Source organism: Falco cherrug, chromosome 1 (genome assembly GCF_023634085.1).
Source record: "Falco cherrug isolate bFalChe1 chromosome 1, bFalChe1.pri, whole genome shotgun sequence".
Classification (NCBI taxonomy): domain Eukaryota; kingdom Metazoa; phylum Chordata; class Aves; order Falconiformes; family Falconidae; genus Falco; species Falco cherrug.
In genome coordinates, this window is record NC_073697.1 from 32193545 (window position 1) to 32208045 (window position 14501).

Here is a 14501-nt window from a genome sequence, read left to right on the forward strand (position 1 = left end):
GTCACTATAGTTAATTGAAAATTTAGTTAACACACCTTACACTGATTAGTCATTTTTTGTTGGGTTTTTTAAATCATAGAATATAAATTTTATTAGTAATTTCAGGGTAATGCTAAAAGGTGTTACTGTTTAAGATGGAAAACACTGCATTTCTTAAAAAATATCGTTAAATATCCCTGAAAACAGGTAGGCCAACAGGAAACAGCAATGATTGTTAATTACTCATCAGTCAGTATAAATCAATTTTGCATTGAAATGAAGTTTAACACAAGCTAACCTAAAGCTTACCCAGAAATGTAATGAGAATCCCCAGCACAAAATGTAAATACTCTCCCCCATCCTGTGCTTCACATGAGGCAACATAATTTCATCCAAAACAGAAGTAGGCCATAGTGACAATGGGTTTCCATGTCTACAGCACTATTACCACACAAAACTAAATAAAAAAGCACATCTTCTGCACTTCAAGAAAACAGTAGATTTTAGGCTTAGTAATCGACACAATTTGTGGCACAGAATAATAATTATTTGCATAGACTATGTTGCAGTGGTTTGAAAAAATGGTGACTACTTCAAGTTTCTGGTATAAATGCTTCCCCGACAGACCAGGAGCAGATTAGGCACAGTACTCCAGTCAGTCTAAACACTTTTCAGAATGGATTGACTTGATCCTACTATTTGATGCTATCTCTGACTGTTTACATTTCAGCAAAAATTGGTTAAGATCACTCCTTGACAGCACTGTGTTCATTTTGCTCTTACCTGCTGCATGACCGTAGTAATGTAATAGTTGAATTTTGGCAGTAAAAAGTTATTTTACATGACCGCACAAGACACTTACTCAAGGAAAAAACCCCAGCTCATTCCTGATAATTTAAAAATAGATTTTAGTTTTAAATTAGATGTAGATTCACATCCTGCTGAATAATCGACAATAACTGATATATGCAGTCAATACCACTTCTAAAAGGGGATTTGGGTATCATATTAAAAACAAGCCACTTGCTGTTCATAATCTTACTACTGGCTGCTGACTGCATATATTAATTGAAAAGCTTTGATATTTAAAATTCTAGGGTTAGCAAGACTCAATTTTTTAACTTAGAAATCCTCCTGACAATGAAAATGGTAACTTTAAAAAATTGTTAAGACCAGCATTTCTTTAATGTTTACCTGGTGAGCCGTTTCGGTTGAGGTCGCTCTCCAAATTTCCTGAAAAAAAGAAGAAGTTGCTAATTTAAACCAAAAGTGTTTAGTCACAATTTTACAGTGAATTACTATCCCAATTTTATAATTTTTGAAAATGCACTAGAATTTGGTGCCTTTTCCTTAAAATTTCCTCAGTAGATTACTATTGAAATATCAACCATATCCTTGCAACATCTTTTCCCACAATAGCAGAGCCTTTTTTTATTTGGAATACTAAGTAACTTTCTTTGCTAAAATCACATATACTTTCTCTGTTTTGAAAAGTTGAGATATGACAAGTATGTAAATAACCAGGAAATCTATGCCACAGTATTGACCAGATGTGCCAACAAAAAGCAGTATTATCAACATACAGAAATGAACAGGCTTATCTCCAAGTTGACAAATCACAGCTAATTCCTCCCATCACAACTTCTCAGAAAACTGTTTTTCCTTAAGGACTTCTTACAAAAAGGATTACAAAATATTTCATACGTGCTGGTACAGAACTACAACAAGAATCTTTCTTGTGGAGTATAGCCAAGCATGATCCTGAAACATCCTGTTAATACACTTAACTTTTCTAGCCACAAAGCGTTTGAGACAGCTGTATTTCTTTCAGTGCTTTAACACTGTTCTTGACAGAGAACCTTTACACTAGTTTAAGACTTTCCACAAAAGTCTTTACTTACATAAGGCACTAAATTGACACTGGGCAGAAACTTTTTCATGAACAAAAACATCCTCAGATTAAACCAAAACGGTCAGGTAAAAGAACTGAAAACAAGGAGGGCTGTACCCAGCAATGTATATCTGCTCAACCTAGTAAGGAAGTATAACCACAAGCTAAATAAGGACAAATAGGGAAAGGGGGTGTGAGGGGGGGAACTTACCAAACCCCACCTTTCTTTCTAAAAATTAACTGAGGCATAAGAAACTATAGTTCTGCTGTCAGTGTTCATAAATACCTCTATGACTTGCCAAACTCTTTGATAATAAGTAGGCATCTCTTTCCCTTCATGCTTCCTGTAAAGTGAAAAAGCCCTCTCCTAATATTGCCACACAACACTGTTGGAGGCTCCCCAGGACAAGAACTTGATCATTAAATGATGTGACAAGAAATTCCCCTGTTCATGCCGTGGATCTGTCCTGAACTCTACAGCAAATGGTGGTGGAATAATTTGATACATTCCAATTTCATCTGAGTAATTCTAGAAATATACAAAGTAAAAATACATAGCTATTGCCGTTTATACAGTTGGGCAGAATAGCACTCTCCTGAAAAGACAGTGACAAGAAGACTCAGCAAATTTTGAAGTTATTTTTCAAGACTTGAGAAATTAGTCCTCTAAAGTACTGGCAGTCCACTCTATGTTGAGGAACTGGATAAATAAGATGAAGCCAAATTTTTTTTTTCCTTGTTTAAACAACGAAATCAAAATTTATTTTTTCAACCAGACAGAAGTTCCTTTCACATTTTATTTTGCTGTTGGTAATACACTGTTCACTTGTTTGGCTTTAACTTTAAATGAAACAAATTCTTCCTACAAGATTTGTTATATATACTTTAAATTTCAAGGTATACTGGACATGTACTTCATTTATACTTTTCCCTATGGCATGTATCACTACACTGTCATATTTGTGAATGCAAAGAGGTAACCAGAAAATCCAAACAGCTTTGCAGCCTGGCGGCAGCAAAGTTATATATATGCTTCTAGCACTTTTCGGGATGTGCCTAGGTTCATCTCCTGAGCACGCCCTGTGCCTCTGATTTTTTCCTTGGATTAACGGTGTGGGTAGGTGTGTGTATTCTACCTCCTCGGTACTATCTATATAGTTACTGTTCTCTCCTGAAGACCTAGGATCATTATATCTGGCAGAGGATTCACCTGTCTGTGACTCACCGACTAGACAACAGATTACCTTTAAACAATACTCTACAGTTAAAAAACACCCCTATAGATCAGCTGCCTGATTTTGGGTAGAAATACAGTCTTTGTTTAAATCCCTCTGCACATTTTAATCCACCACAAAAAAAAATAAAGAGGTGCCCATTCTGGAGCAAAGCAGGCATTATGCACACCACGCTTAGACTGTGGCCAACTGATCCAATCCAAGATGAGGAAGACACTAGTAAATCAGAAACAGCACCGATACAAAGAAAACTTCCCAGACAAAAATCTTACACTCTCCTAAGGCAACATCTATCCATGGGGAGCTCTTGCACGCAGCAGGTGCATTCCCCTTGCATGTACACTTATTGCTGTCTAAAGAGAACCTTTTTAACAAGGCATCTACACAAAACAACTGCAGTCACTTTAAGAATCATTTAGGCTGGGGAAGACCTTTAAGATCATAAAGTCCAACAGATGTAGAACTGCCAAGGCCACCAGTAAACCATGTCCCCCCACCTTTTCCTTTAGTCAAATCCTGAATCCACAGCACCTGAAAAAGTACAAAATTCCTTCTTCAGAGGCAGAGCTAAAGCACTGCGAAAAGTATGATGGAGATGCACCAGGTGCACAGGTTAAACTCTAATTATCTGATGTTCAGTGAAGTACCTTTGTTAAGTCACATGCCAGCCTTCCCTAGCCTCCTCCATCCAAAATAATGATGTCACTGTAATCAACTTGTCAACGCATATAAATGCTACCTACCCTTGGCAACATGGCATCATCCAAGGAGATGATGCAAACTAACCTTGGTAGAACTTAGTATTTTTTCAGTATACATTAAAGGGAGAGGTAGAATAGGAAGAAATTACATATTAATATGTAATTACTTTAAGTCCTATTTTTTACTGTCTATAAATTAAATTCAGCTACTTTTTCCTCAGTAACGTCACCCCAATTAAGGTGATGGTTATCTACTCTAGCCTTGGTGTCAATGAACAGCACCACCTCAAGATCTTTTCAAAGATCCCATAAAGGTTCTTCAAAACTAAGAACTCTTAAGACTTGACTTACAATCCACTTACATTTGTAGACTTTTTCACAGGGATAACTATATTTAGGAAAAATTAATGAGACTTGTACAGGAATAAAACAAATTATTTAAATAAGTGACCAATATGTACATGAATGAGGTTGATTGACATTGCATTCTTACACATGCAGTAAAATACCTCCCCAGCTCAATAGCAATAGTCAAAGAAGTTAGCATTCCAGAATGACTGAGAATGGAATAGGAAACAGAAACATTATCATGTAATAGCATTATTCTGCCACACACCCACAGTTCTGAAAACTGCCTGAAGTTCACTGAAAACGTAGCAGGAAAAAAGTTCTCAGAGTAATAAAAGATATCATAAAAATCAATATGGATGATCAATAGTTTTCAGAAGCAGTTGGCTAAAATTCTTTAGCCTTCAGTGAGTGACAGCATGACAGAAAAGTGACAAACAGATGCAAAGACTTACGGGAGTAATAAGATATGCAACATGTGAAAAGGAGATAGTTATCCTCTCTCACACAAACACAAGAATTGGGAAATAGATCAAATATCTGAAAATTTCATTTCAGAATAAAAAAAAAAATTCCTTGCTCTACAAACACTGCTATAACTAGTTGTGAAGCATATTGCTAGAGGAAATTGTGAAGGCTAAAAACACAAATTGACTCAAAAGATTAAACAAAAATCTGGTACAAAACTCTCTTAGCTTCTGTTAAGCATAGGTGTACATTTTCCAATATTATGCTGAAGAAAACCTAAACCATGTTCCACCAGCAGCAAAGACATTACTGGAAGAAAAAAAAACCAAAACCAGTTTACATTTACTGAGCCTTTTATATCCTTTCCTTAACCATCCATTACTGATGACTAGAAGGCATGGTACAGTATGTATATTCCTATGAACCAGATATACTCCACTACAGCAACTGCATCCAGGATGCCAGATTTTTTTGGTCACATTGCAAACTCCAGATACACAAAGACGACATGAAAAGAAATTTTAAAAAAAAGTATCACATGTATTTCATTTAATGGTTCATCTGGTTTACTCCTTCCATATGTCTGCAACTTCACGTGGTTATCTGCACTGACAACGCAACTTTAAGTACAAAAACCATCTAGTAACTACCACATAGAAGAAAAGATTAAGAGGCTTTTTAATTATTCTGATGTCAGGACAGCTGATTTGAAAGTGCAAGAAACATTATCTATGGTTTTGTACTAAATGACATTTTATATCTATGATTGCTATAATTTCAAACTTTCATATTTGACTGGCATGTGGAAAAATGAGCCAGCTCAGACATTTCAAGGTTACCTGTTAGAGATGACAGAGACTGCACCATTTTTCTTACGTAGGTTTTCTCTGGATTTCACTGTTCTGGAATTTCTTTTTGTATTCAGTATTTCTTTTCTCCCTCTTTGTTTAGATCTTGAAAGGTTGATGGATAACAAAAAAATACACTAGAGGAAACTAAAAAGGTATCATAGTTCTACTCCTGTAGTAGTACTGAACAAGGTAAATAGATATAATATATAGCTTATAATTAATATTTCAAGTTACATATATCTGAATGCTCAAGAAGTTCCTTTCCTGATTTTTTTTTTTAAATTTTATTATCCAAGACTAAGGTCTGTTTCAGGTGTACTGTACTGAAATTCTGGATATACAGTCAAGAGTCCAGTTGACATTTCAATTCACAAAACTAACTCAGTGCAAGCTATTGTATTGATATTTCCCTAACACACTGCACTGCAAACATGAGTGTGAGCATTAGTCACACTGTAATCACTTGTTCCTAGTCCTGTACTTTCTCCAATAATTTATATTCCATTATGTCATGTATTTTGTCTTCTGATGCTTTGCATATATTAATTTCATTTCCAAATTTTGCACTCTAGGCATAACTTTTCTCCTGTATCATGCCCCCAATCATTCTTTTCAAGTCCATCCTTTTCATGTAGCAAGCCCCAGTTTGCTATTCAAAGTTTTATTCAAACTTCTTTTCCCCATTCACAGAATGGGAAATGAACTTTCCCTCTCTTTTTTTTTTTAACCTTTACTGCCCTTCAAGTAACCACGGAAATTAACAACTGCACTAACATTAATCTTACAAGTACACTAACTAGTTTTTCTCAAATCTTAGTATTCTCAAGTTAGGTAAAAAAAATGACAGAACGTATAGGGTAAGTTTCAAATATTTTCAGAAAATATCAGAATTCTAAATCCTATTTGGAATGCCTAGCTTAGATACAATACATACTATGCTATAGTTTTCTATGGCTGCAGGAGTATGAATTTCCACTGGTTTCCAGCATCTACAAAGGAGCACAAAGAAAATCTCAATAGTTATATGCCTCTACTAAAAGCACCAAACTTATTTTCTGCTATACAGTCTTACTTTCTGGAGATAAACTTAACTATTTTGGCTGGTTTTTTGGTTGATTTTGGGTTTGGTTGGGGATTTTTTTTTTGTATGTGTCAAGTCAGCTTTGGAAGGAAAAATAAGTAAGACAAAATTAACCAAGACAGTTTTGCCATTTGCAAGAACAAATTATTTAAAAAAAAATAAAAATTACATTCTGTCCCATCCTCAACTTTAACTGAAAATCTGTGGTCACTAAACTGCTCTAGCATCCTCCTGCCTGGAATATGAAATTCCAATTTTTCCAGTATTGGCCTTCAGCCAAGAACATCCTTTTTATAGTCCCCGAGAAAATCTGTTCACCTTTATTTACTGAGCACAGAAGCCTTAAAGAAGTATTTCCACGACATCAGAGACAAACTTTAGCAATTTGCCTTAAGAATTCTATCTTCTCTTGGACTATAGACTGACACAAATTTTGGCATCTAGTAGGAATAGCATGGATCTTTCTGTAAATAACACTCTCCAGAGAGGCAAAAAGCAAAAGGGAGTTTGTCAGATTTGAATATAGCAGAAATAACAACTGAGAAGAAAGCAAGCATGTCGGAGAGGCCAACATGGGAGAAATAGCAGGAAGAGTGAGGACTGGGAATGGGAAGACATGAGTGGCAAACTAAGACGTGCTAGACAAGAAGAATGGGCCTGAGAATATTATGGGAGATGAGGCAACAGAAAAGCCTGTGCCAAGGCAAAACATTCAGTTTCAACCCCAAAATATACAAAGACCAGTAAAAATACTACAATTACTGCTTCCTCTGTTGGCTTTTTTTGTGATAGAAATTTTCATCATGTTTTAAAATTTTCAACTTTGAAAAGCAAAATACCTGCCTTACCCTGAAGAATCCAAAACCGTACTACAGCAAATATCCATGTGTTGAGATCTGCGTCAAGATCTCTGCCTTTTCTTTTTGTCTTACACAAGCATGAAGAGATCATCATGGTTGTTGGGGGCTAAGCCTGGTAGGCAACTAAGCACCACACAGCTGCTTACTCCCCTCCCCCCATCAGACGGGTGAAGAGAAAAGCATCAGTAAAAAGAAGAAAACTTGTAGGTTGAGCTAAACATTGTTTAACAAATGAAGAAGTGAAAGAAAGAAACAAGCTAATCGCTTATCACCTCACATGGGCAGACCGATGCCAAGCCAGTTCCCAAGCAAAAGCTGGGTAACTTTTCTCTAAACCCCTCTCCTCTCCATTTTATTTCTGAACACATTATAAGGCATGGAATATCTCTTTGGTTAGTTTGGGTCATCTGTCTGGTTGTGTCCCCTTCTAATGTCTTGTGCACCCCCCAGTCACTGCGGGGGACAGACACGGGACAGAGTGAGAAACAGAGAAGGCCTTGACGCTGTGCAAACACTGTTCTGCAAGAACTAAAATATTACCACGTTATCAGCACTGTTTTGATCACAAAGAACACAGCACCATACCAGCTGCTATGAAAAAAAGTAACTCCAGCCAGCCAGACACCATACAATGAGAATACTGAAGAAAAATGGATGCTTTCTACATGGGAAAAAAGTGTTGGCTTTTCAAAAGGCACAGAGGGCCTGTTCACTGGAAAACTTTCACTTCAAAATGTCCGACTGCCAAATCAGTTGCAACTGGACCTACACACTTGATGCTTTTGACTGATCTAGCAAGGACCTAACATAACTGAATAGCAAAACCAATTCTTTACTAGTCCAGCTATATGGTAGAACATATCACAGTATTTGCTGCAGAACACATTACAGGAACTCTTTAATAAGCTACAAGAGATGAATGCAATACCTCAATATGGATTCTGTAAACAATCCCCAGGCAAGTGCTCACATGGAAACTTCCCTGGAAGGAAGTTATCCCATAACTGTTCAGTGAAATTGTTCCAGCTCCTCCTCCTGAAGCACAAATCTCTCAACATTGTCAGAAATAAGATACAGCAATCACTAATCCAAGGCAGAATTAGACCCAGAGACTGACTCGAGTAGCAAGCTCCACTTTCCTTAATCAAAGTTGTCAAATAAATGGGTTTTGAGACAGTGTGCTTCACACAGGCTTACTAGGGGATAGAGATTATTAAGAATACTAAATTAAATACAGAATAGAGTGACTAAAGAAAGTTTTTACTTCCTCAGAGGAGGTCAGAGGAAAACAATGCTGGAAACAGAAGGAGTCTAATGTAAAGAATTTCAGATTTTTATATAATCTCTAGAGAAGTTTCAGAATACACTGTGCAACTCAGAAAGAATGAACACAAGAAATTCCAATCTCTGCTCTCTAATGATATGAAGTGACAATGAAGTTTGGTTAGAGGTTGAAGCAAAGTTCCAACATTTCTAATATCTACCAAATAGCTGGTACCCCAAAAGCCATTAAGTGTGACAGGACTGGGAAGGAAGAAATACTGCCATTTCAACTACTATAGATATACTGTAGTTAGGAGTGCAGCAAAAGAAACCTCTGTGCTTTGTTTAATCCCAGTTCTAAAAACACAGCCAACTTTCAGATGCAACTTTCTCCTAGACCTCTTATATAGCCATGAAACCTGTGAAAATGTGAAGAGTTTGTGGCTGGACAGTGAGACAAAAGCCCTTTAAAGGAAGATATTAAAATAAGACAAGTCATTTACAGTTTTTCTTCTATTGTTCTCCCTCAACATTAAAACAACTTCTACATATCTGGTAAGCTAGAAAGCCTTTCAAATGTACTTTCAGCCCTTGGCACAAGATGACCCTCACCATAACAAGGCCTATTGGTTCTACTCTAAGAAACAAAAATTATTTTCAAATAATTCAAGTTGCTGTGTGACCAGTTACCACAAACCTATCAAATGTGGTATACTACAAGCTCATCAGTACATGACCTCACTTGGTTCACTTGGCCTACTAAGGTTACCTAAGATCTAAGGAAGTAAAATACTAGGTTTTCTAGTTTTACGTTTAAAGTTTGAGGATTAATATGAAAGTATTCCTTTTTTTCAGCCATTAACAGACACATCACCTGAGAAAAGCTGAAAGAGATGGATTCAAGCAGCAAACTGGGACTCTGTTTTCTCTCTTTCTTTTAATTCTCTATCCTCTGTCCATTTCCAGCTTCAATTTGCTTACCACAGAAAAATTAGCGAGGAACTTAAGCAGTATTGAGGAAAGTTCATACTCATGGACTTTAAACAAGCTAAAAATTATCAAAGCCAACATATATACAATGGTGTCCATGTACAGGGCACACTGAATAGTTCTCAGGAGCTATACCTTCATCTTCCACTTGTTAAAAACATTCTATACAGGTTAAGCAATATACTGCAATCCTACTTAGTAAGACTCAGCTACTCCACATCAGGCTTACTTTGTTTTTGCAGATTTCTACATTTAGAGTAACACGTTACATGAAGAGTAAAAGCAAGGCAGAAGAACTTGCTTTGTGTTTTAAAACACAAGAATCTTCTGTTAATGCAAGTATATTTTCCTGTGCACAGACTTCTATGAAGACGAGATGCTAATATAGAATATATTTCTGTGCATTCACCTATACAACCATATTCTCTTACAAACACTGTAGAACACAACTCTGAAAGGAAAAGATCATCTATCACTAAGAAACTTCATCCCATCCAGTGGTTTCACAGACACAAAGACAGTTCCTACATATTTTTAAAATGACCATTTATGATCTGGCATGAGCTGATATATAAAAACAGAGCACAATTTCATACAGCTGTTTCTGCTATGATTGCTCTATGAAATATATATTAATTGCAGCTGTTGATTAATATCACTTTTAATATTTGTTTTCCGTTGGAGTAAACCGATGCATTTGATTTCTAAGTGCAACTTATTTCACACTGATATCCTTTATTTTTTAAATGAAGCTGAAAATCAGACACTGTTATGACTTGCCAATGGTAGAAATGCACAGCTTAAAAAAGTGATGTTCTATAAGTTTAACACATGATTAAAAAACCCAACCACCTAAAGGACACAATTTCTAAGAGATTAATGTAAAAGACATCTAATTGGGCATATGAATTCAGTTAAGATGGAAGTAAACACAAACAACTAATATTACTTATGCTCAAACATAACATTTCACATTTATCTTTTCCATGGATGAGGATATTAAATAAATGAACCTTACAAATGGCTAAAACAAAGACCTTCAGAAAAATTCTATCTTCTCCAAAACAAAAATGCATTCAATATCTACAGGCCTGATCATTAAGGGAAACAGTTGTACTACTAACATTCAGCACTAAATAAGCAACACACTGGCAACAAACTAAAAGGAAAGAACTAAAATAAACAAGCTTATATTGTCAAAAGAAAGGACAGGTGATGAAGTCTTCTCTCGGCCACCCTATACTCCACAGCCTGCAATTCTGCAAAACCTTCACTCTTCATGAAGTTCTGAGCAGATTTACTTTTTTCAAGCTACCCCCCTCCATGCCCCCCACATTTTTTCTTTACTCTCCACTGATCTTTAGATTGTTGTAACTTATATATAACTCAGCCTAATATGACCCAGCCTACACCGTGAGTGTGCCTAACTACTGTGGTTTTTATCTGCATAGCATCTGAGAGAAAGGAGTTTTTAAATCCTTAGACTACTTATACCCTAAACATTTTACCGTCTTCTACTATTTCCTTTCACCTAGCAGAACAGAACCACAGAAGTTGTTGCTGTCCTGCTTTCTCAATAAAAATACTGCTGCAGCAGTTCTAAGTTAGTCAGTTCTAAGCAATGTGCAGAAGACACTGAAGATTATGCAGATCCATTACTTTGCAGTGATATATGCATCTCAGGAGTGTTCTTTCTGCTATGAACATACTTTGATTTATGTAATATGATATGTAACTGATACACAGACAAATGATGCATTTCAGAGGCTCTTATTCCGTCCATAATATCACACACTTGAGGTACATAAACTGCTGATGAAATGACACCTATCTCCTCTGCTCCTCCCTCCAGGTGTGACTGTGTTCATAACCACTATCGCTAGAGCTGGTGAAGTCAGCAAAATGTCAGTTTTAGATCACCCATCATGCCACAGGCTGGTTCATCATTCAGAATGAACAAATGCACTAACAGAGCCGCATGCAGTCATCAACTCACTCTCACCTTTGCCTGGCAGTGGCACTTAGGCCTTGAGTCGCATTACAGTGTCTACTGTAATAAATTTTGCTATAAAGACTTTGTCCTGAAGATTAAGAATTGAACTAAAAACTAACCCATTTTTAAAAATAAAGTTTTCATAGCCACACATAACGTACAAAGAGCCAACCTCAATCTGCTTTGAAATACTGCTGACCCTCTTTCTTATCCATACTACAAAAGGAGATAAAATTAATTAAAACCTCACCAATCAAGAATGTCTAAGGGACATGAACAATGCCAGCATTTCTCCTACTCCTAAAGTCCTTTTCTCCTCTGTACAGAATGAATGATGGGTGGTCCAACTGCACTGTGGCTTTTTGGAAGTAGGGGGCACAGCAGCCCCTGAAATAACAAAACCAGAAAGTTTTTGAGCCATACACAAAACATTCCCTCTCTTCAAGAAAAAAAAAAAACCAAACCAAAAAACAAAAAACAACAAACCAAAAAAAAACCCAAAAAAAAACCCAACCAAAAAACAAACTACAGACCCACCTGCTCCAGGGTGAATGCCACCAACCACGCACTATCACATCTTTGTACTGCATGATCCTGTACTGCTCCGGCCTGTACTTAAAGAATTTAAGTCCTCCAGCACAGAGAACATGTTACGTGTTTCAAACAAGTCTTCTACTGCACAGCACTATATACACTTTTGGCACTATATCAAATAATACTGACATAAATACAATAGAAAAAGCTCTGCTTCATTTCATCACGCCCTCTCACTGGAAGTCACTGGTTCAATTAGAAACTCCCTCTCCCTTTTCTGACCCACTTTCATCCTCCCACGTTGCTTTCATTATTGTCCTCTCTCTTTTCCAGTCCCCATAAAAAGAAAATCACAGAACCACAACTGCCATTTAAACACAGCTTGCACCGTATCAGTAAGTAGACTCATTTTTTAACAACTTACAGAAAGTAAACAAATTCAGTTCTTTATAGTGGTCTACCTACATTTGGAAAAAACTTCATCCAGTAACATCACTGTACTTGTACTAACTCTGAAAATCAAAGGTCTAGTCCAAAAAGTACATAATTTTAATCCAGACAGAACTCACATAACTGCCACACCAAGTTAAGCCAAGAACATCAGTAACGACAGCTTATTTACGAACAAGAAAGTGCCTAAATACCTACCTGAAGATGTGTTTTTCCTGCTTTTGCTTTTCACTATAGATACCTGCTGGAAGAAGCTACAGTAGCCAAAAGATTTCAAGCATACTAAAGAACACAGATATTACAAACTTGAAATATGCCACTAAAATATTGGAATGGTGTAGAGTGTGAGAAACATCATAAATTACTCCTCCTATTAAGATTCCTTTATATTCACATGCTACTATTTCTTTTTGATTGACCCCCAAATAACATTGGCTCAAACATTCAGTGAAAACTGCATATTTGCACACTTACCTTACCAACTGAGTTATCAGCTTGAAAAATCAGCATGCCAACAGAATCTCAGTCCCTAAACCACAATATAATTTGGCTCATCTATTGTAACTGCATCGGGAACGAGCAATACAAGGCTCATTAGTTTTATCTTCATCTACTCAAACCAAAAAGGAGTGACTGTTTGGAAAACAACTGCACAGAGATCACAAAACTGGCTACTAAAATAATGGTAAACTGCTAATGCATTAAAACTGTCTGAAGCATGCTTCCACATGCAACGTTCCACATTCACAGCTTTCAGTGACAACTACTTTGCTCAGTTATTATGGTTCTTCTTGTCTATCTAGCACAACAAATTTTCCCTTGGATCTCATCTTGTACATCATCTCTGAATAGATATTTCACAAGTGAACTTGACTTTTATTTCCTAAGAAAGTGATTCTATGTCCCCTATTAAATCAGAATTGAAGTACCAGTGAGCCTTTAAAAAACAAGCAGCTACTTTTTTCTTTTAAGAGATTATTTTTTTAAATACAAGAACAGAGACATCAAGCAATAAAGTAGTGCCCTTTTACAGTTACCATCTGTGCATAACTGCAAATAAGATTTAGTCTGAAGAAGGATTTTTTTAGAGGCACAAGGATCAACTTTAAGAAACCTACTGATTGTTACCTCTGTTGTCTGATTACTTGAAAAGTCACAAATTAGACACAAGAGATTTTTTTAGACCACTTTCCTGCCAATAAAGGAATCCTATGCTGTACTAAAGTACCTGAGGATTTGTTCAACCTTGCTTTCAATTTTCAATGACTGAATGTTTGCAGTGTTCAATGAACAGTTTCCCATCTTTAAACAGACCTTCCATCCATAACTAAAAGATAAGTGGTCAGCTTCTGTGCAGAAGGCAACATTAAAAAAAACCCCAAAAAACAAATAAGCACAAAAACTTAAGGTTCACTGTTTTCTTTGAACTGCCACTGTTCACTGCAATGCCAAAAACATATAATAGAAGCGGAAATTGTAAATTATTTTGCAAGGAAGTAGTAAAGAACCATACTGAACTTGCAAAGGAAGAAGATCCTCAAAAAGCCAGCCTAACCTCACATAACCATAAAGGCAAATACGTATTTCTTTTGAACACCTCTTAAAGAGATAACAGGTTCCTGACAGGGATAGCCACTGGTAAACTCAAAATTTCTAACCACTGCTCTATTGAAGTAATAGGTTAACCATTCTTCCATGTGCTTTTCCTTACTCTATACCCACATAAAGGAGCCTTCATTACTACTGTGACTGCTTCCTATCAACAGAAAAACAAGAACATACTAATCTGTCGCTAAGGGGCTTACTGTCCTGCTCCAGGCTCCTCAACCAGCTTCCCCTGCACCACCTGCAGAATTG

The 14501-nt window shown here is 36.5% G+C and overlaps 1 protein-coding gene across 6 annotated transcripts in view; it reads right to left on the reverse strand.

The window, feature by feature from the left end:
• The window catches only part of RBPJ (recombination signal binding protein for immunoglobulin kappa J region), a 152000-nt gene that overhangs the window by 25595 nt on the left and 111904 nt on the right, over nucleotides 1-14501 (reverse strand). For all 6 annotated transcript variants that reach the window (XM_027799831.2, XM_055720964.1, XM_027799829.2 and 3 more), the window contains exon 2: nucleotides 1174-1212. Coding sequence is in view for 3 of the 6 variants with exons in the window: in XM_055720964.1 (XP_055576939.1) it covers nucleotides 1174-1212 (39 nt within the window). In the remaining 3 variants the exon portion in view is untranslated. The remainder of the gene's footprint in view (nucleotides 1-1173; nucleotides 1213-14501) is intronic.